The sequence below is a fragment of the Dendropsophus ebraccatus genome, chromosome 3, assembly GCF_027789765.1.
Source record: "Dendropsophus ebraccatus isolate aDenEbr1 chromosome 3, aDenEbr1.pat, whole genome shotgun sequence".
In the NCBI taxonomy this organism is placed as follows: domain Eukaryota; kingdom Metazoa; phylum Chordata; class Amphibia; order Anura; family Hylidae; genus Dendropsophus; species Dendropsophus ebraccatus.
This window is the reverse complement of record NC_091456.1, coordinates 132,031,596-132,054,120: the sequence shown is the minus strand read 5'-3', so window position 1 is coordinate 132,054,120 and position 22,525 is coordinate 132,031,596. Positions and strand designations below refer to the sequence as shown.

Genomic DNA, 22,525 nt, shown 5'->3' with positions numbered 1-22,525 from the left:
TATTAAATCCCCTGTCATTCCAGCACTGCAACGGCTTTGGTGGTCTCCGCCAGTCCAGCCATGGTGACGTCCAGCTCATCTTTCAAATGGCTCCAATTGCTGCCCTCAGAGAAACCTGGACGTACAGCACAAGACTGATCTGATTGGGTGAATATTATACATGACATCACTGTGAATCTATGTTCACGCGGCACTTTAAAATAACGGCCATTGTTTTCATTCTTTATTGATTTCCGTTGAAGTCAACAGAAACAACGGCCATTGGTTCACACAATGTATAAAAACAACCGGTGCTGTTAGCAGCAGCCATCAAGCTATCATCCAGCTCAAACAGTTGCTGTTACTTTAAGCTGTTCACATATAGTACTTTTCACAGTCCTTTGCATTAAAGGGAATGTACCATCAGGCCTGGGCTGAAGCACTGGAGGCGGGCTGACCCACTCCCAGTGGGAGGAAACCTCCTCCCCTCTATGATATGGCTCCATTAGAATCAATGGAGCCGTATCATAGAGGGGCAGGGGTTTCCTCCGACTTCGGGTGGGTCAGCCCACCTCCAGTGCTTCAGCCCAGGCATGATGGTGTTACTTAAATGGTCCATTGATTTTAAAGGGAATGGACCATCATGCCTGGGCTGAAGCACTGGAGGTGGGCTGACCCACTCCCAGTGGAAGGAAACCTCCTCCCCTCTATGATATGGCTCCATTAGAATCAATGGAGCCGTATCATAGAGGGGCAGGGGTTTCCTCCCGACTTCGGGTGGGTCAGCCCACCTCCAGTGCTTCAGCCCAGGCATGATGGCCCATTCCCTTTAAAATCAATGGACCATTTAAGTAACACCTTTTCTTTTTAAAGATTTATAGCTTTTGTAGACAACTTCAAAATGAAGAACTCTGAAAAGTTATTAATCTGCAGAAAATAAGAAAATATAGACACTCATTCCTAATTCTGCATATATTTGACTACTTCAACCATTTCTAGCGATGATGAAAAAACTCCAGTAAGGCTATGTGCACAATCCTATATTAGGTCTGTACTTTCAGCCTAAAAAAATGGCTGTTCATGTGAAAAAAAAAAATGCAAATTTTTACCATATGGTATATTTTTTTAGCACTTTTTTTTAAAGCGTAAAGACTTTTTTTTTGCAGAAATCAGTTGTATAAGTGATTTTAAGAAACTCTATAATAGGTTTTATTAGGCAAAAAAGCCTCTTTCTGTTCTCAAAAAGCAATTTCCAAGCCTCCCCCTCACTTATTATCTGTACATTATCTACAGAGAAGCCAGTAGAGACGGGTTCTGCTGTGTCTATTATATCCTATGGAGGGGGGAGGGGCCGAGGGAGATGAGAGAGCAGGAAGAGGAGACATGAAGGTCAGCTGTTTGCAGACTGTCTGGGCACCTAAAACGCTGGATTCAGGGGTCAGAAAGGTCAGTGCTTATCTAGTAACTTGTTGTGAGAAGATTGCAGGGTGTCGTGCTGTGCAGGACTTCTCCGTGCTCACCCACTCCTCTCAGCCCCTCCCCTCTCCATAGAGCAGACAGAGAAATCCTGCTTCTTCTGAAGTCAGGGTGGAGCTAGGAAAACAGCTTTTTCAGTCCAGAAGGAAACTCTTTTGGTAAATAAAACCTATTACAGAGTTTCTGAAAATCGCTTGTACTATAGATACTTATTGTTTTCAGAAAAATGACCCTGAAATGACAGTTTCGCTTAAAGTTATTTTTTAATAACATATCTTCATACCTTTCCAGCCATTTTTTACAGAGTCAAAAGAAAGTCTGTTTTGGGGTTCAAAAAATGAACTAAATTACTGTGTGTGACCATAGCCTAACGCCCCACTCACATCACAGTTTTTGCTGTATGCCATTGCTATATCATAAAAAAGATATTAAAATGTATACAGTGGCATAGCCATAGGTAGACAGCCTGCTGGTGATTGCTTGGATTTGATTCAAGCCAGTAATAAATGTATACCATCATACAGAAGGCCCAGGGGAGTCACAGGATGACTTACCGCTATGCCACAGTATACATTTGAATATCTTTTCGATGGCATTGTTACCAATAACAAAAGTGAGTGGCACCAAACAAAATTTCTAAAAAATAAAAATAAAATATGTCTTTGTATTGCCTTCTAGCAGCAAATGTTTGGTGAGCTAGAGTTGTGCGATGTATCAATACATTGTACAGAAGCAAGTAATACAGAACTATATGTGCATGTCCTGTGGTCTGTGGCCATTATCGTCCATGAACCAATAGAGGAGTTCCTTGGATTTGCTCATCAGTCTTCTCCAAGCTGTGGCTCTCCAGCTGTTGTAAAACTACAATTCCCATTGTGTCCAAATATGAGAGGAGTTGTAGTTGTGTAAGAGCTGAGAGCAGCAGGTTGGCCACCCTGTATCTGTTTGCCAGGTCTCACCACCCACCAGCTAAGCTGCCTCTATGTGATTGTGTTGCAGGGAGTGAGAGAGAAGCAGCTCCGGTGCCTCCTCCGCAGATGAGCTGAGTGCCGGGGATGCTGGGGCCGGCTCCATGTGCGCACACAACTTCCTACAACACATGTGCATCCCCCGACCGCCTGGCGCTGAGCAGCAGTGACAGCAATGCCCCTCCCCTCCCCGGAATGGGCAGCGCACATGGCAGCAGCCGCACAGTGACACCCACCTGACGAGCGCTCCTGCCGCTTCCATCCCAGCGCAGGCGGCGTGAAGCCGGGAGACATGAGCGCTGAGGTCCTCTCGCTGGCCGCACGTCCCAGCACTAGGACACACTGAGCCGCTGCCCGTCCACACTCCGCTCTTTCATTGTCTGACCCCGCCCAGGCGCTGACGTCATGCCCTTTGTTTTGGTCCGCCCGACCAATCGGACGTGTTGTTTGGATTCTACAGGAGCCGAAATGGGCCCTTCCTCCCGAACTGAGGACTTCCCCATCCCTGACAGAACGCATTGCGCTGGGTGCACAGCCTGGCGATCCTCCTGCAGCTTTAACAGCTCTGACATGGAAACATCGCTGCAGTTCCAGCCCGGCTTCTTCCCAGAGCAGCCGCCTCCTTCCTCTCCCCTGCAGCAGCAGCAGCAGCACAGCCCGGACGAGCAGCTCTTCTTCCAGCAGGACGGCCAGTGTCTACAGTGCAACAGCTGCTCCTTCCACGGGGATAACCTGCCACTGCTCCGCACCTCGTCCCCGATTACCGCCGGCGCGTTCCGCAGCAACTCCTCGCCTCTGTCCTCCTCCTCCTCCCGGCAAGGCAGCCAGCTGAACGTGAGTGAGCTGACGCCTTCCAGCCATGCCAGTTCCTCCAGACCGCACCAGTACCACCAGCAGCAGCAGCAGCAGTACCAGCAGTGCCACAGCCGGCAGCAGGCGAGCCCCAACAGCCAGCGCCGGGAGAGTAACCCCTTCACGGAAATAGCCATGAGCAGCTGCAGGTACAACGGCGGCGTGATGAGACCGCTCAGCAACCTGAGCGCGTCCCGCAGGAACCTCCACGAACTGGACTCCGAGTCTCAGCCCCTGCAGCCGGTGGCCAGCGCCGCCCCGGAGATCGTCGTCTCCAAGCCCGAGCACAACTCCAACAACCTGGTGCCCTACGGCGGCTCCGGGCAGGCGGCGAGCACCGGCGGCGGCGGCGGACAGAACTCGAGCAGCGGCAGCAAGTCCAGTAAGAAGAAGAACCAGAACATCGGCTACAAGCTCGGGCACCGGAGAGCGCTGTTTGAGAAGCGTAAGCGGCTGAGTGACTACGCGCTCATCTTCGGGATGTTTGGGATCGTGGTGATGGTGATTGAGACGGAACTGTCGTGGGGAGCCTATGACAAGGTACACCCCACACTTTCTTCCCCCCGGTCCCCACCACTCTATAGCTGCCCATAGGGGGGGGATGTTATTATACTGGATGGAGAAAGTGGCTGCAGTTGTTTGTGCTGCTGCTGCCTGTGATACAGTTGCCCTGACAGCTGCCCCTGTACCCCCCAGGGACTGCTCCCATCTGCTCTCACAAACTTCCCGGGAACTTCTGGTGACTATGTGCTGCGTCTTATCATTCGAGCTGACATATATATTATATACTACATCTATTCTCCCCCAACTGACCCCTCTTTCTATTGCAGGGCTCGCTGTACTCCCTAGCTCTAAAATGCCTTATAAGCCTTTCCACCATCATCCTGCTGGGTCTTATTATTGTGTACCACGCCAGGGAAATTCAGGTAAATCGCAACAATAGCACTTGCTTCAAAGTTTCATTGTGTTTTTATGCTAAAGTTGATACCTTGTTGCATGACTATGACTGTATGTAGATAGGACAGTCCTGATGCTTGGTGGCTATGCACTGTCTATGAGAGGTAACGCATCCGCAGCTTCTGCCTGTGTGCACATTGCTTCACGCACGAAGTGTCATCAAGTCGCTGCGTGTTGGAGAGAGCGATGTATTGGTGTGACAGTGCGATTATTCCATCTGGGCTCAGGTCTGGGTGATATGTTCCATCCTACACCTGCTCATGATATGCCAGTGTTTCCTAATCCATGCCTTTCCAGCTATTGCAAAACTACTGTCCCCATCCTTCTAGCATGATAGGAGCTTTGCAGCCACTGTTCGGGGGTCACTGATCCTTTCTGATCCATGTGTATGATGTCTTTACTATGTCACTAATGCGATATAACATGAAGTGTCCAAGTAGGAATGACGGATTACTCGTGTAATAAACGACGTCTCCTCCAAGTGTGTGACACGTGATAGCTGTTGGTCCATGGTTGGCCGATGGGATGGAATATTATAGGTGTATGTGACCTGCCCGCGTTGGATTGGTGTTTATGTTATGGTCTAGTCCTGTTTTCAGAATATTTACATGTAAAATGTAAAGCAGATATTGGAGGTAGTAGGTGACATTGATTTAGGTTAAGTGTGTCTGTTGTTGTGGTTTTTATGTTGTGTGTAAATGGAAGATGTAGAAGAACTACCGTGTGCATACAGATATACAGATATACAGACACTGGACAAATCGTAAACTTCCCAGCTCCCCCCTCCCCCCTCTCCAGACAATGCTGCATCACTGACTCCTGCTACAATAGGGATTACATGTGTGCAGGGTCAGGGTTGTAGTCCCACGCTCCATTCTTACTAAACCGACAATCCTCAGCTCAGCTCTCCATTCCTCAGCTCGGCTCTCCATTCCTCAGCCCGGCTCTCCATTCCTCAGCTCGGCTCTCCATTCCTCAGCTCGGCTCTCCATTCCTCAGCCCGGCTCTCCATTCCTCAGCTCGGCTCTCCATTCATCAGCTCGGCTCTCCATTCCTCAGCTCGGCTCTCCATTCCTCAGCTCGGCTCTCCATTCCTCAGCCCGGCTCTCCATTCCTCAGCCCGGCTCTCCATTCCTCAGCTCGGCTCTCCATTCCTCAGCCCGGCTCTCCATTCCTCAGCTCGGCTCTCCATTCCTCAGCTCGGCTCTCCATTCCTCAGCTCGGCTCTCCATTCCTCAGCTCGGCTCTCCATTCCTCAGCCCGGCTCTCCATTCCTCAGCTCGGCTCTCCATTCCTCAGCTCGGCTCTCCATTCCTCAGCTCGGCTCTCTGTGCTTTCTCTGTGCTTCTTAGTATATATACTATTTCTCCATCAGTTTGTGCTGTCTCTGTTATACTATATCTCTCTCAGATTGTGCTTCTTACTTAGTATATACTATATATCTCCATCAGATTGTGCTGTCTCTGTGCTTCTTACTTAGTATATACTATATATCTCCATCAGATTGTGCTTTCTCTGTGCTTCTTACTTAGTATATACTATATATCTCCATCAGATTGTGCTGTCTCTGTGCTTCTTACTTAGTATATACTATATATCTCCATCAGATTGTGCTTTCTCTGTGCTTCTTACTTAGTATATACTATATATCTCCATCAGGTTGTGCTGTCTCTGTGCTTCTTACTTAGTATATATACTGTGTATCCATCAGATTGCGCTGTCTCTGTGCTCTATACTTAGTATATATACTGTCTTCGTCAGGTTGTGCTGTCTCTGTGCTTCTTACTTAGTATATATACCATGTCTCCGTCAGGTTGTGCTGTCTCTGTGCTCCTTACTTAGTATATATACTGTCTCCGTCAGGTTATGCTGTCTCTGTGCTCCTTACTTAGTATATATACTGTGTCTCCGTCAGGTTGTGCTGTCTCTGTGCTCCTTACTTAGTATATATACCGTGTCTCCGTCAGGTTGTGCTGTCTCTGTGCTTCTTACTTAGTATATATACCATGTCTCCGTCAGGTTATGCTGTCTCTGTGCTCCTTACTTAGTATATATACCATGTCTCCGTCAGGTTATGATGTCTCTGTGCTCCTTACTTAGTATATATACTGTCTCCGTCAGGTTATGCTGTCTCTGTGCTCCTTACTTAGTATATATACTGTGTCTCCGTCAGGTTGTGCTGTCTCTGTGCTCCTTACTTAGTATATATACTGTCTCCGTCAGGTTATGCTGTCTCTGTGCTCCTTACTTAGTATATATACCATGTCTCCGTCAGGTTGTGCTGTCTCTGTGCTCCTTACTTAGTATATATACCATGTCTCCGTCAGGTTGTGCTGTCTCTGTGCTCCTTACTTAGTATATATACTGTCTTCGTCAGGTTATGCTGTCTCTGTGCTCCTTACTTAGTATATATACCATGTCTCCGTCAGGTTGTGCTGTCTCTGTGCTCCTTACTTGTATGTACTATGTATGTATGTATGTATGTATGTATGTGTATGTACTATGTATGTATGTATGTATGTATATATATATATATATATATATATATATATATATAGAGAGAGAAAGAGATTACAGAGAGCGCTGTTACTAGAGGACGATGCGGAACTTTCAGCACCAGGGTAGGCGGACAGCACTGATGCCCAAGACAGTGACCCCCAACGTGGCCTCACCAGCTGCTGCATCACTCCATATGATGGGAGTTGTAGTTTTGCATCATTCTGGTTGGGGGACACTGTCCTATGTTAACTGCAGCACATTCTAGGTTACATAGAGATCATTACACCTATTATACTGCATAGTTACTACTCCTATCATGTCCCGTTCAATTGTCCTGCCATTACTATAAAGCGCTCAGTCCCGCATAACTATCCCTATCTTTATTATGCAGCATAAGGACCAGTGACTCCCCTCTCGCCCATGCTTCTGTGCTCTGTGAGATTCAGCACCATGAAGAGCTCCATGTGTAACCCACGCTGCACACAGTGTTCTAGATGACCTCAGAGCTCAGTGCTATCATTGCTATACACTGTAACGTCCATCTTCTCATAAGGTGGAGATATATATGTTGCATGGCATGCTTTCTGTGCTCTGGCTTCCATGCACTATAGCGATACTTCTTCTGTACTTAGTAAGCTGCAGCATGGGAAGCTTGGAGCACATCTGCATGTTCTTTCATGTTCTCGTCCTATCTAGATCACAGGTGGAGCTAGAAGTGCGTGTAGTCTATAGGAGGTCTCACTATAGGCGGTATCATCACCTTCTGTGGAGAGCTCCTTGCAGCTAGTTCTGACTGTATATAGAGACATGACACCTCCCGGGCATTGTCCTCTGCTTCCAGAACCTTAGTACTTCAGCATCACCAACCCCCACATAGTGTACTATATACAGGACTGTTCTCAGGCTGAGAATCTTCAGCCTCATAGAGCTCCCTCTGCACACAGTAAGAGAACAGTCAGCAGCATGGAGAGTCCTAGGCACATATTACACCATGTATACAAGAGCCCACTGTGTAGATAGATTACAGAGCAGCCCACTGCTGATATCATACCATCACATATTTGTCATGCTGAAGTCTACTACATCTTACACAGTGAGACATACTATTATTGCTGCTCCTCTCTTTCCTTCTCTCTCCATATAATGCTATAGATAACCTCATGCCCCAGTAGAATGTAGACTGCGTAGTTTCCAGTGCCACTGGGACATCCCTGCATATATACTACAGTGCTATCACTGCATATATACCCGTCTCCTATTTACATAGGACAACTTTTAGCTATAACTACACACACACACACACACACACACACACACACACACACACACACACACACACACACACACACACTTCAGTGTTATTACTGCTTTGGTGTCCTAATCCTATGTAGACAGCAGCTTCCAGCACCCATGGGAGCTCTCTGCAAATATGTGACTACATCCAGAGTTATTACTGTCCTTATGCCCTTGTCCTTCACAAATTGTATTGCTTTCTGTACAAAAAAAGCTCCCTGCAGATATGACATTACATACAGTATGTGTACTGTCCCCATGCCCTTGTCCTATGACGACTGCAGAGCTTTTATCACTACAGAGAGCTACCTGCATATATTACACTACAGGAAGCCTAACTGCTGCCATGTATCCTCTGTGAAGCCTTCAGCCTCCTATAAAGGCTGAATTTACCAGATTACTACTATTGCCCTCACCCCCAGGTGCCCTGTAGCCTCAAGAGCTTTCAGCACCACAAATGGCTCCTTGCAGGTTATATGTAACAGTGTTGTTACTGCTCTGGGGCTCTGCAGTCTCCTGGTCTTCCTGCACTGTGGGCTCTGTACCTGCCCCACTGTATCATCTATAAGGCTATAAGGACCACTGAAAGCAGATATATTCCACTCAGTGTTATTACAGCTCTCATACCTGTGTCCTATGTAGTCTTATATAGAGCTCCCTGCAGATATATGACATCCAGTGTTATTACAGCTCTCATACCTGTGTCCTATGTAATCATATATAGAGCTCCCTGCAGATATAGCCCACTCAGTGTTATTACAGCTCTCATACCTGTGTCCTATGTAGTCCTATATAGAGCTCCCTGCAGATATATGACATCCAGTGTTATTACAGCTCTCATACCTGTGTCCTATGTAATCATATATAGAGCTCCCTGCAGATATATGACATCCAGTGTTATTACAGCTCTCATACATGTGTCCTATGTAGTCCTATATAGAGCTCCCTGCAGATATATCACCCCCAGTATTATTACAGCTCTCATACCTGTGTCCTATGTAGTCATATATAGAGCTCCCTGCAGATATATCCCACTCAGTGTTATTATAGCTCTAATACCTGTGTCCTATATAGAGCTCCCTGCACATATATCCCACTCAGTGTTATTACAGCTCTCATACCTGTGTCCTGTGTGTGCTATATAGAGCTCCCTGCAGATATATCCCACTCAGTGTTATTACAGCTCTCATACCTGTGTCCTATGTAGTCATATATAGAGCTCCCTGCAGATATATCCCACTCAGTGTTATTACAGCTCTCATACCTGTGTCCTATGCAGTACTATATAGAGCTCCCTGTACATGTAGTCCTATATATAGAGCTCCCTGTACCTGTAGTCATATATAGAGCTCCCTGTACATGTAGTCCTATATAGAGGTCCCTGTACATGTAGTCCTATATATAGAGCTCCCTGTACATGTAGTCCTATATAATCTTTCAGGATTCCGGAGAGCTCCCTGCAGATACCTCATACACGGTTTCCATACCCTGGTTATATACAGTGTAAAGCTTTCAGGACCATAGACAGCTCCTTGTACACATTGGACTATGCAATCTGTAACGTAGTCAGGACTATGGACAGCGTGATGTAGCTATATATATATATATATATATATATATATATATATATATATACTGCATTATTACAGCTCTCATGCCTGTGTCCTATGTAGTCCTATATAGAGCTCCCTGCAGATATATCACCCCCAGTGTTATTACAGCTCTCATGCCTGTGTCCTATGTAGTCCTATATAGAGCTCCCTGCAGATATATCCCACTCAGTGTTATTACAGCTCTCATGCCTGTGTCCTATGTAGTCCTATATAGAGCTCCCTGCAGATATATCACCCCCAGTATTATTACAGCTCTCATGCCTGTGTCCTATGTAGTCCTATATAGAGCTTCCTGCAGATATATCCCACTCAGTATTATTACAGCTCTCATGCCTGTGTCCTATGTAGTCCTATATAGAGCTCCCTGCAGATATATCCCACTCAGTATTATTACAGCTCTCATGCCTGTGTCCTATGTAGTCCTATATAGAGCTCCCTGCAGATATATCACCCCCAGTATTATTACAGCTCTCATGCCTGTGTCCTATGTAGTCCTATATAGAGCTCCCTGCAGATATATCACCCCCAGTGTTATTACAGCTCTCATGCCTGTGTCCTATGTAGTCCTATATAGAGCTCCCTGCAGATATATCCCACTCAGTATTATTACAGCTCTCATGCCTGTGTCCTATGTAGTCCTATATAGAGCTCCCTGCAGATATATCCCACTCAGTATTATTACAGCTTTCATGCCTGTGTCCTATGTAGTCCTATATAGAGCTTCCTGCAGATATATCCCACTCAGTATTATTACAGCTCTCATGCCTGTGTCCTATGTAGCTCCCTGTACAGGTTGTACCATGTAATCTGTAAAGCTTTAAGGACCCCCACGAGCTCCCTGCAGATACATCCCATCCAGTGCAGCTCCTATACCATTGTCTTATACAGAACATGTAGAGCTCCCTGTACATATTGTAAAGCTTTCAGGTCCACGGAAAGCTCCTTGTAGATACGGGAAATACTAAGTTCTCCAGCTCTCATACCTGTGTACTATGTAGTCTATAAAGCCTTCAGGAACACAGAGAGATCCCTGCAAATATATATATATATAATGTTATTACAGCTCTACTGCCTTTGTCCTATGTCAATTGTAAAGCTTTCAGTGTCAGAGCGAGAAGAGGAGAGAGAGAGAAAGAGAGGGAGAGGGAAAGAGAAATGGAGAGAGGGAGCCCTCCATGTACATTTTGTACCATGTACAGTAATCTGCAGAGCTGTCGGGACCACAGGAAGCTTTCTGCACATATAGGATACTCCATACAGTGGCATTGCGGCTACCATGTCCTTGTCCTATGTAGCTGTCAGGAGCACAGATAGCTCATGCACATACTATTCCTCATACTGTGTTATTACAGCTCACCCCTGTAGTGTGTATACATATTACAGTACATGCAGTGTTATTACAGCTCTCCCCTGTAGTGTGTGTATACATATTACAGTACATGCAGTGTTATTACAGCTCTCCCCTGTAGTGTGTGTATACATATTACACTACAGTCGGTGTTATTACAGCTCTCATGCACTTGTACTATGTAGCCTGTAGACATATTATTCTTCATACATTGTTATTACAGCCCCCTCAGTCCTGTGTAGAGTGTATAGGTATACTTCTTCCTACCTGGTTATTGCAGCCCCATCCCTTTACTCTATGTACTGTGTAGTGTGTCTGCCTATTAAGCTACATTCAGTGTTATTCCAGCTCTCATACACTTGTCCTATGTAGACTGTAGCCATATACTTCTTCTTACCTGGTTATTACAGCCCCCATCCCTTAGTCCTATGTAGAGTGTATAGGTATAATTCCTCCTACCTGGTTATTACAGTCCCCATAGTCCTGTGTATAGGTATAATTCCTCCTCCCTGGTTATTACAGTCCCCATAATACTATGTAGAGTGTACAGGTATAATTCCTCCTCCCTGGTTATTACAGTCCCCATATTCCTGTGTATAGTGTACAGGTATAATTCCTCCTCCCTGGTTATTACAGTCCCCATATTCCTGTGTATAGTGTATAGGTATAATTCCTCCTCCTTGGTTATTACAGCCCCCATAGTCCTGTGTATGGTGTATAGGTATAATTCCTCCTCCTTGGTTATTACAGCCCCCATAGTCCTGTGTAAAGTGTATAGGTATACTTCTTCCTCCCTGGTTATTACAGTCCCCATAGTCCTGTGTAGCGTGTATAAGCATACTTCTTCCTACCTGGCTATTACAGTCCCCATAGTTCTGTGTATGGCGTATGAACATACTTCTTCCTACCTGGCTATTACAGTCCCCATAGTCCTGTGTATAGTGTATAGGTATAATTCCTCCTCCCTGGTCATTACAGTCCCCATATTCCTGTGTAGAGTGTATGGGTATAATTCCTCCTCCCTGGTCATTACAGTCCCCATATTCCTGTGTAGAGTGTATGGGTATAATTCCTCTTCCCTGGCTAGTACAGTCCCCATAGTCCTGTGTATGGTGTATAGGTATAATTCCTCCTCCTTGGTTATTACAGCCCCCATAGTCCTGTGTAGAGTGTATAGGTATACTTCTTCCTACCTGGCTATTACAGCCCCCATAGTCCTGTGTATGGTGTATAGGTATACTTCTTCCTACCCGGCTATTACAGCCCTGTGTAGGGTGTATGGAGAGCTGGGGCCCGGCACAGCGCTTAGCTCTATAACCGAGCCTAATGTACCCGGTGGATGAGGTGCGGCGCCTATTCTACTAGCTGGCTGAGACTGTGGCGCTTGCTCGCGTCTTCCCCGCCCGGATCCGGAGAGGAATCACCCATCGCTAGAGGAGCTGTTGCTTTCCTGTCTGGCTGGAGACCACTGGCGGCTGCGGGGGAATCCCTGTGCTTCCCCGGCTAATGTTACATGCAGCAGCAGCAGCTCGTACACGTCTCGGCCGCCGATCCCAGGTGCCCCCTCACCTACTGAGCCAGCTTCCTGCATTATTAATGTCCCGCAGCTATAAATAGCAGCTTGCCTTGTGCTGAGGAGCCCGCAGATTATTAATGAGGCGCATTCCGGGGTTCCCCCTGCACGGAATCACCCGGCTCTTCCAGGCTCCGGCTGTGAGGCTGTACTGCACATGCGCGCCGCCGCAGTGCGTGGGAAGGGGAGTACTGGGGGCAGCCGCTACTAATCATCTGTGCAGACAGGATGGCAGGAGCAGGGCAGCCACTGGCTATAGTCCGTGTGTGTACTGTATCATTGTGAGGGATTCTGTCTCTGCTATGGCAGCATGCACTGAGGAGGGGGATTCCTGCAGGCACATACAGCAGCCAGGTGTCTTGTTACTGAATTACAGTTCACTACATGAAGATGCTCACTTCTACACTCCAGCAGGATTGCACAGGGCTTGGGTGTATTTAGGAGTGGTGGTGGTGGGATATATATATATATATATATATATATATATATATATATATATATATATATATATATAATCTCCCAATATTTTACATGTACAGCAGTGCGACCGTATTATTAGGAGGAGAAGAGTGTTCCTAGGACCAGCCGGATTGTTGCATATTGCTCAGCAGGGATCTTTCTGTTCTCCGTTTTTTCAGACTCCATGTCTAAGTATTGATTTTAGTCTGTGCATTTTCATTGATGCAGCAAACCTGGTTACAGGGCTCATAGTAATATAGTAATAGACATCAACAGAAGCTTCCATTAATAAAATTAGCATGTCAAAAAAAGACAAAAAAAAATTGTTTGCTTATAAGAGATATGCATCATCTACATAGGTAGTACTAAAAGATAGACTGTGATTGTGTAAGTGAGGATGAAATGAATGAATCGGTTAATGCACCATGCATCCTACAGGGAATTCATATATACGTTCTGATAGCTGTAAGGAGGTTAGCAATAAACGCCTGTGCTGTATACAACTAGGATTCCTCTCATTTCTAGTACTTGTACATAAAGTATATTTGTGTTGATGGTAGCACATTGAAATAAGTTGTTTCCCCTTAAGACTGTGATTGAAAATTCTGTAATGTGTTGACTTATTGTGTTTCGGGAATTAAAACCAACAAGAAAGGCATTCCATCGATATCCAGGTATTTCTTTATACAGCATTGCTAGTGAGAAGCGGAGCCTCTATCCATTTAGCTATTACATGCAGGCAGGCGATGACAATTTTCACAGCTGCCAAGCATCTTGTGCTAAATTTCTTTAGCAGGGGCACATTGAGGTGAATGGAAAGCTAAGGACAGCAAACCATGCAGCATTGTCTCTCTCACTGCTGGTAGGAAAAATTCACACAGTGGATTGTCTAGCTTGGAGGCACGAGTAATCAAACAACCCAATGGCTGACATGTCTGCTCTCATTACACCAACATACAGTAATTCTTGGCTGTCTAGATTTAGTTTGCAGTTGTTATACATATATAAAGGTTACCATATTGGCCATATTAAAATGAAGCCTGTGTATGAGGCTTCAGTGATTTGTCTAGAGGGTGAAAGTGGTCCCATGTTGCATGAATGCTTAGGTGAAAAATACAGTATTTTCTTATCCACCCTCCATTCCTGCAGCGTTTACTCATAATGCAGCAAAAAGCACTAAAGATGATGTCGCTGTAATAGCAATCATAGCATCTCTGGAATATTGATGTTTGGTAAACAACTTATCCTTTCCCTCATCTAATGTATGTGACTAGGAAAATGACATGCAATGTTCCAGGCTGCACTTTAATAGGTATCACTCTTCATTCAGCCTGCAGTCTCTCTGGGATTACTTAGTACTACAGCAAGATTCATTCCCATTGCAGTAACAGAGTGCATATGGGAGATGCCTAAAAATAGCATAAAAAACAACAATTACTATGTGAACATTATTTCATTGATGACGCTCAATCTAAAACCCACAATCTGCTTATAGACTGTGAGTATCCCATCATGAATAACAATAATAAGTACATGCAGTCTTAGAGCTTTTAGAATCAATGTGTGTAAAGCTCTGGAGCTGCGGCTTCATTAAAGACGATATCAGCCATAAAACACTCATGCGGCTTTTTATAGCCAGGGATGTTGAGGCTAGACAGAGGAAGACTTCATGGCTTACTGATATCTCTTTCAACCTTAATGTCATTAGCTGTATTAGGCTTTGTATTTTATTTTATTCCTTTTGTATTTAGCGAAAATACAAGTTGTTTTTTTTTTTTTTTTACTACATAAAGCAGTGTTTATAGTCAAATTTTAAGTAAGAAAACTACAGCAGTGGTGTCTATCTGTTTTTATTATCTTTATAGACACTGGTAAGGACATGGCCAGAGGTCAGCAGAGAGTGTAAATGGATGTTTTAAAGGCAGAGTGGAATGGGACTTGATTACAAAATTCTTTACAGAGCTGTACATCTGCTGGAGCATTAAACATGTATACACCACATTGTCCTGTGATGGTTTATAGTCAGGCTAGATGTTCTTACATTTACGATATAGACCTAACCTTAGACTGTGTTCCCCAGTTCAGTGGAAAGTTAAGCTGTAAAAAATGGAAGACAAATGGCACAGCCTGCAGCACCATTTTGTCTAGTAAAATGCTACAAACCGGACACACCCTCTTATAGTAAAAAGGGTCCATCAGGCACCGTTGGTGTCCGCCATGTGTGGTTTCCAGCACTGCCATGATTATAATTGTTCTATTCCTATCACAGAGCAAAACAACAGACATGATTTGGTTGTTAAAGGGGTTGTCTGAATTAATACATTACAGTAATGCATTTAAAAGTGCTCATCTTTGGGGTGGGGGGGGGATAAAAAAAAAACACTGGAACTCATCCGCTGGTAATCCCCCCACACCAGTGCAATTCTGATGGTCCCAATAGCTGAATGCTACCTGCTTGCATCTCGACACCTAGGAAATGCCTGCTCAGCCAATCAATGGCAGAGGTGGGGCATCACTGCATCTACTAAGGCTGAGTTTACATTGATCCATTGCATCCTTTTCAAGTTTTTTTTTGTAAGAAACTGACCACAACTCATTTGCCATCAGTTTCAGTTGCTATAAGTTTCTTCCATCAGTCGCCATCATTTTTTTCCTTTATTCTATATTCTTTATATTTTAAAGGGGTTATCCAGTGCTTCAAAAACATGGCTACTTTCTTTCAGAGACAACCACGACTCTTGTCTCCAGTTCAGGTGCGGTTTGCAATTAAGCTCCATTCACTTCAATGGTACTGAGCAGCAAAACCCCACCCAAGCTGGAGACAAGAGCGGGGCTGTCTCTGGAAGAAAGTTGCCATGTTTTTGTAGAGCTGGATAACCCTTTTAATCCTCTTCTATACATAAAGTATAGCAAAAAGGGGCCCTACTATGGGGGGACTTCCATTATAGGGGGTAGTAGCATGGTGCTGCAGAGATGCAGAAGTGCAGTCTCTTCACTGCCTATTATTTAAGAGGCTGGGAGAAAATGCTCAGCAGCAGATATCGGCATTCGGCACCATAGAAATCAGTGTTTTTTTCCCCCCACCATTAACACTTTTTAAATATAAAATATTTATCTAGACAAACCCTTTACTTATGATCAGGATTATTCCATCTAGAGGACATTTATTCTGCTAACTATAGGAGAGCAACTCTCCCTTAGTGGTAACTTTCCAAAAGAATGCACTAAAGGGAAGCAATTTTGAGGCATCAAAATGGCTGACAGCCCAATAATGGTCAAAACACTTTAATCCCTAAGCTCAGGGAGATCAGTAAAAAAATACAATGAAGTACTCACTCAAGAGTCTCCGTTGGTACATTTCCCTCCATGCATTTTAATATGCAAAAAAGTTGTCTGTGGAGCTTCAGTTGCGAGTCTCAAAACACGGGACTAGCCAGATATCCCTCCAGGGAAGGAAAGCCTGTTGCCAAGGGGTGCCTCCCAGTGGGGACATAAAGGGGTCAGAAAGGAGAGATGAACCATATCTGAAGTCTTGGAGAAAACCTATGTTTAAATGGCCACTGTCTTTGGAAGTGTCCAGGAGGTGGAGTCTTCATGCTCTGCGCATAAAGCTCACTGTAGCCCCTTCCCCCAACTATAACTAATAGCTCTACCTTCCATTCAGAAGGCCGCTAGAGCTGCAATTTATAGCTGAGGAGAGGGGCCAGGAAAGTTTCTAATACATTTGGAACTGTGCACAGACATGAAACCATGCCACCTGGACAGTTCTAGAGGAGAAATCCAAGGTATTAAACTGTAGTTTTCATGGTCATGCAAATTGCTGACAGATTCCCTTTAAGTTGCATATGTGCTATATGTATCTTTACCATCTTCATAAAATGTTGTCCAAAGATACTTTGAGAATAGTAAAAAGCTGTACATTCTATATGACTTTCATAGGAGTTTTCTGCACATCCCTATATACGTTTCCTTGATAAAGGAGAGACAGCAGTAAAGGGGAGAGGATGTGCAGTTAAAGCTACATGGCGATGGTGGGAATAGATGCTACATATTATTGCTGTACAAAAGTCACTGTCTAACCTCTGCCTGTCATTGACACCATACTGGAGGACACTAAAGTATAACTGGTGCTATAGTCCAGTGTGTTTGATAAACGTCTAACAATTTCATTTCCTCATTACCACTTTGGATGCAGAGGAATTCTGCATAGCTCTACCTGGCTCTACAATGAGTAATGGTATATTTATAGTGATGGCACATCCTGTTTACTCGGCGGTCAGTTGCCATGGTAGATGTTAGCCCCATCACTGAATAACATTTCTATTTTTCAGCTGTTATTTAATCACCTTGAACACTCATCATATTTCATGTTTTGCACGGATATATTTGTCATCTATACTTAAAGGAATGCTAAACATGTTTCTGAATAGAATACAGTATATGTTTTGGAATACGGACAAGGAGAGGAAGGAGCACTGTACCTCACACGTATGGCTGACACTAATGCCTCTCAGCTACATTTAAAAACCAACACCAGGATTTTGGTATATAATTTGATCAAACCATATTACCTCATATACCACGTGCAGGTCCCCTGGTTCACATGAGTCTCTACGCTAACTCACCACTGTGTCTGTCAGTGACCTCCAACCGCAAAGCGAGCACAAACAGGGAAGGGAGGCCATAGAACGGCCCTGCAACCCCAATGTCACAGGACCAATCCCCAAGGGCCCCCCCAACAATCCTGGCATTGGTTTTTAAATGAAGCTGAGAGGCATTAGTGTCAGCCATAGGTGTGAGGTGCAGCAGCTCCTTTCTCTCCTTGTCCGTATTATATGTTGTGAAATACTGTGATGCCAACATATAGAGCACATTGGCCCCACAGACATTACATCTGGTGAAAAGGCATTCTGACGTATACTGTGTGACACCCATTGACTTTATTAGAAGAAACATACTGTATCTATTAAATGTATACATATTTTGAGACTCAAAAGCATAGTAGACATATTCAAGGTATGCAGCCAAATTCATCAGTGTACCTTATTATCGATATCCCAGTGTATGCCGCCAAGGTACCCTGAACACATAATGTGACTAGGGCCTACGATGTGTTACTGGCAGTTTTATTGGAATACAGTCACTTGTAGAAGACTATACTGTGCATTTCATTCTATTTCAGTATTTTTAAGGACTTAATTATTTACTTCAATTATAACAATATAGAGTGGAACCTGGTAATGGTTTAGTCCTGCATAGTTGTGCCAGCGTATCACATTTTATGACTAGACATTTACAACATTTCCTGGCATAGTATTATAGGGTAATAATAATAATAATCTATATTTATATAGTGTTTTATATATTCTCCGTCTAATAGTGCTGGCAGCCAGCCAGATGAATGAGGTTTTTTTTACTTTGACCCTGTCACAGCATAAGTCCCCAGACAGTGCATTTTTACACATCATAAATCTTCTTGCTTATATAATTTGTAGTAGGGCACAGTATAACCTATAATACCCTAACTGCTGCAGAACTTCTTTTTAAAGCATAAAGAAAAGAATAGCACCCACCACAGACTGATATCAAGTCAACTCCAGAATTACTTATAAACCAATTTTTGAGGCAAAGAAGTCAGGTTTTCTGTAAAAATCTGTTGGATAAGCTGGCTCCAAGGCATACAAGTAATCTTCACAATGAGGCAAACAGCGCACAAATCAATTGCTCTTTTAAGCACATCTGCTTTAAAGGGGTAAATTTCTATTTAAAAATATCAAGCCTTCCAGTATTATGTATGTATGCCCTGCAAGAAGTGGTATTTTCTTTCCAGTCTGACACAGCGCTCCATATGGCCACCTCTGTCCATGTCAGCAACTGTCCAGAGCAGTAGAAAGCCCTGTAGAAAGCCTCTCATACCCTGTACAGTTCCTGACATGGACAGAGGTGGCAGCAGAGAGCACAGTGCCAAATTGGAAAGATTACACCACTTCTTGTAGGACAGGGGTGTCAAACTCAGGCCTTCCAGCTGTTGAAAAACTACAATTACGATCATGAATGGAAAGCCAAAGCTTTAGTTTTGGCTGTCCAGGCATGATGGGAATTGTAGTTTTGTAACAGCTGAAGGGCTGCAGTTTGACACCGGTGTTGTAGGACATACAGCAGCTGATAAGTACTTGACAGCATTATATGGAAGTCATTTACAAATCTGTACAACTTTCTGACACCAGTTGATTTGAAAAAAAATTTCCATCCAAAACATGCCATCAGAATGTGAAATCTTTTCATTGATATGTATTCATAATGCTGCTTTTAGGCAACTGCTGTATACCTAGTTGTATATAACAGCTCTCCAAAAAACAGGCACGGTGCTGCAATTTGTCTTCATCTAATGTCATGTTTGCGCTGCCACATACAGTAGGATTAATAGGATTTATTCCGCAATTATGATTGATAGCTTTCCTCTCATTGCTTGTCATAGATTAGATTAGTGCTCTTTTTGTTTGGTTCATTTGAATCATTTTTATCACCTCATATAAATTTATGGATAGAGAATTAACCTTTATATGAAATCCTATATGTTATTGGATAGTTTGTGTATTATTTTATTATGTGTGTTTTCTGTTCGGTATATTAGGAGTCTGTACATTAACATTCATTGCAGTCATATATACCACACAGGAAGTAAGCATTAGTCATTAGTATTTGTTCTCTTTCAAATTGATCCTACTGATTATTGCCAAGTTTAAATGTATGTCAATTAAATTGTCATTATTGTTGATCAAAATAAATGATATATTTATAAGTCATCAATTACTAATAGTAAATGTAAAGCTCTGTCTGCATCATGATTAGATGCAACATGCCAGGGAAATGTCTCAAAGGATAAATGAAACATATGGCCAATTGCTACTGTTTATCAGTGTCCCCTGGTATTCATAGACATCCATGCAGGGGCATAGCTAGAGTTTTATGGGCCTTCATTTAAATTTCCGCTTGGCTGTCACCCCACTAGGCAACTTCTTTATACGATCAGCAGTTATGACCTGTATTGTTGGCCATGTTGCCCCTAAGTTTTTGTATATGGTCAGTGGTACATTTGGGGAATACACAAAGACATTGCTGGTGTGTATGGTGGTTTATGGCATTTAAAGTGACTCTGTACCCACAATCTGACCCCCCAAAACGGCTTGTACCTTCGAATAGCTGCTTTTAATCCAAAATCTGTCCTGGGGTCCGTTTGGCAGGTGATGCAGTTATTGTCTTAAAAAACAACATTAAAACTTGTCGGCCCATGCCCTACGGCCGTGGCTTAGAATATCTGTACCCTAACTTTGCACCACCCCTCCGTCCCTCCTCCCCACCCTCTTCATCGTTAGGAATGCCACTGGAACATTTTATCCACACTGAACATTTGCACAGGTGCCTTAACGATCCAGCCCATGTGCCAGGCTAACACAGCTGACGAATAGTAGGCAATCTGCCTGCAGCATCCCTAATGATGAGGAGGGTGAGGAGGAGGGACAGAGAGGTTGTGCCAGCCTAATGCATACACAATCTAGGCCACTCCCATAGGGCACGGGGCTGCCAGTTTAAAAGTTGTTTTTTAGAACAATAACTGCATCACCTGCGAAACAGACTGCAGGACAGATCTTGGATTAAAAGCAGCTATCCGAAGGTACAAGCGGTTTGGGGGGGGGGGGGTCAGATTGTGGGTACAGAGCTGTTAGGGCTTATTCCCCTGGTCTGTGATAGAAAGTTTCAGAGCTTGAAGCTGCGATAAGGAGCTTTGCTGGAATGTACAAGTGTAAATCATGATAGAAGCGTGCACTTCTTAGTGAATTCAACCAGGGTAAGGGGACGGGGCCTAATTTAAGACTGGTGCTTTAGTACGACGGTCTTGATAAATCCCCCCTTAATGTATGGATACAGCTGCACGCTTGTATCAGTTCATTCCAGAGAAGATTTAAAGCGTAACTGTCATGTTTTTTTATTGCAGAAATCAGTAGTATAAGCGATTTTAAGAAACTCTGTAATAGGTTTCATCATCCAAAAAAGCCTCTTTCTGTACTCAAGAAGCAATCTCCCAGCCTCCCCCCCTGACTTCTTATCTGTGCATTATCAGGCAAACACGTCTTCATTACAGAGAAGCCAGTGAAGACGGGCTCTGCTCTCTCCATTGTAAGCCTATGAAGGGGGGAGGGGCTGAGGGAGATGAGCGAGCAGGAAGAGGTGACATGAAGGTCAGCTGTTTGTAGACTTTCTGGGCACCTAAACCGCAGGATTCTGGGGTCAGAAAGGTCAGTGCTTATCTATGAACTTACTGAGAGAAGATTGCAGGGTGTTGTGCTGTGCAGGACTGCTCCGTGCTCAATCACTCCTAACAGCCCCCCCCCTCTCCATAGCCACATAATGGAGACAGAAATCCTGCTGCTTCTGCAGTGAGGGGGGAGGCTGGGAGATTGCTTTTTCAGTACAGAAGGAAACTCTTTTGGTTTATAAAACCTATTACAAAGTTCCTTTAAATCGCTTGAACTGTTGATATTTAATGTTTTAAAAAAAAATGACCCTGAAATGACAGTTACGCTTTAAACACTTACAGCTCTCCCGGCATCATAATGATGCATGACGATCGCAGCTTCAGGCTCCATAACCACCCTGGATTACGGAGCATGGGAATAAGCCCTTAGTGTCAGTACCCTGGTAGTCTAGGATAGTGAAAAGGTTAATGTTAATATTCCTTATAATCTAAGGAAGTAAAGGGAGTCTAAGAGTCTTCATCAGGAGCTTTGGTGGTCTAGTAAAGTTTGAGGGTTAATATAAGATCCTTGGTAGTCTATGTCAGTGAAGGGGTTAATGTCAGTATACCTGGTGGTGTAGGACAATAAATGGTTAATTCCAGTATTTCTCGTGGTCTATGGCAGTGATTGGGTTACTGTAAGGGTGTCTGAGGGTCTATGGTAGTCATATGATAAATGTTAGATATCTGGTGGAAGGCAGTGGAATTGTTAATGCTGCATACCTGGGGTCCACTGGGTACTCACCTCTCCAGCCTCCTTTACTGGTCTTACGGGAAACAGATCACTGATTCCCAAGGAGAACAGCCAAAAAATATCAGCAGTCAGCCAAAGCGCTCAATATAGTGAAATCCTAGGTGAATATGGTAAATATGAATATTCAAAAAAGAGCCTGCGGAGTCTTGAAACACGGGACTAGCCAGATATCCGTCTGGGAAGGACCCAGCCTGTGGGTGGCTCCATTGTTGGTCTGGCTGTATGCTCCTTCCTGTTTCCTCCCTGTGTTGTTGGTAGAGATGAGTGCAGGAAAGGGGCTGCAAGGGTTGTGCAGCTGGGACTGGACAGCCACACAGTTCTCTCTATGATTGGGCAGAACAGTTCAGGAACAGTCTGTGTAATCATTAAAGGGTCAGTGTTAGCGTGATGAGGAGGTTTGTGGGCACCCCTGGCCCAGGAGCCGATTGCAGCTGTGACCACTGTGATTTATACAGCTA

The 22,525-nt window shown here is 44.2% G+C and overlaps 1 protein-coding gene across 1 annotated transcript in view; it reads left to right on the top strand.

Annotated features, from left to right (window-relative positions):
- Nucleotides 1–2,828: 2,828 nt before the first annotated feature.
- The window catches only part of KCNN2 (potassium calcium-activated channel subfamily N member 2), a 133,883-nt gene continuing 114,186 nt past the window's right edge, over nucleotides 2,829–22,525 (top strand). Inside the window, exons 1-2 of the mRNA XM_069964591.1 lie at nucleotides 2,829–3,815; nucleotides 4,106–4,201. Coding sequence (XP_069820692.1) covers nucleotides 2,829–3,815; nucleotides 4,106–4,201 — 1,083 coding nt within the window. The remainder of the gene's footprint in view (nucleotides 3,816–4,105; nucleotides 4,202–22,525) is intronic.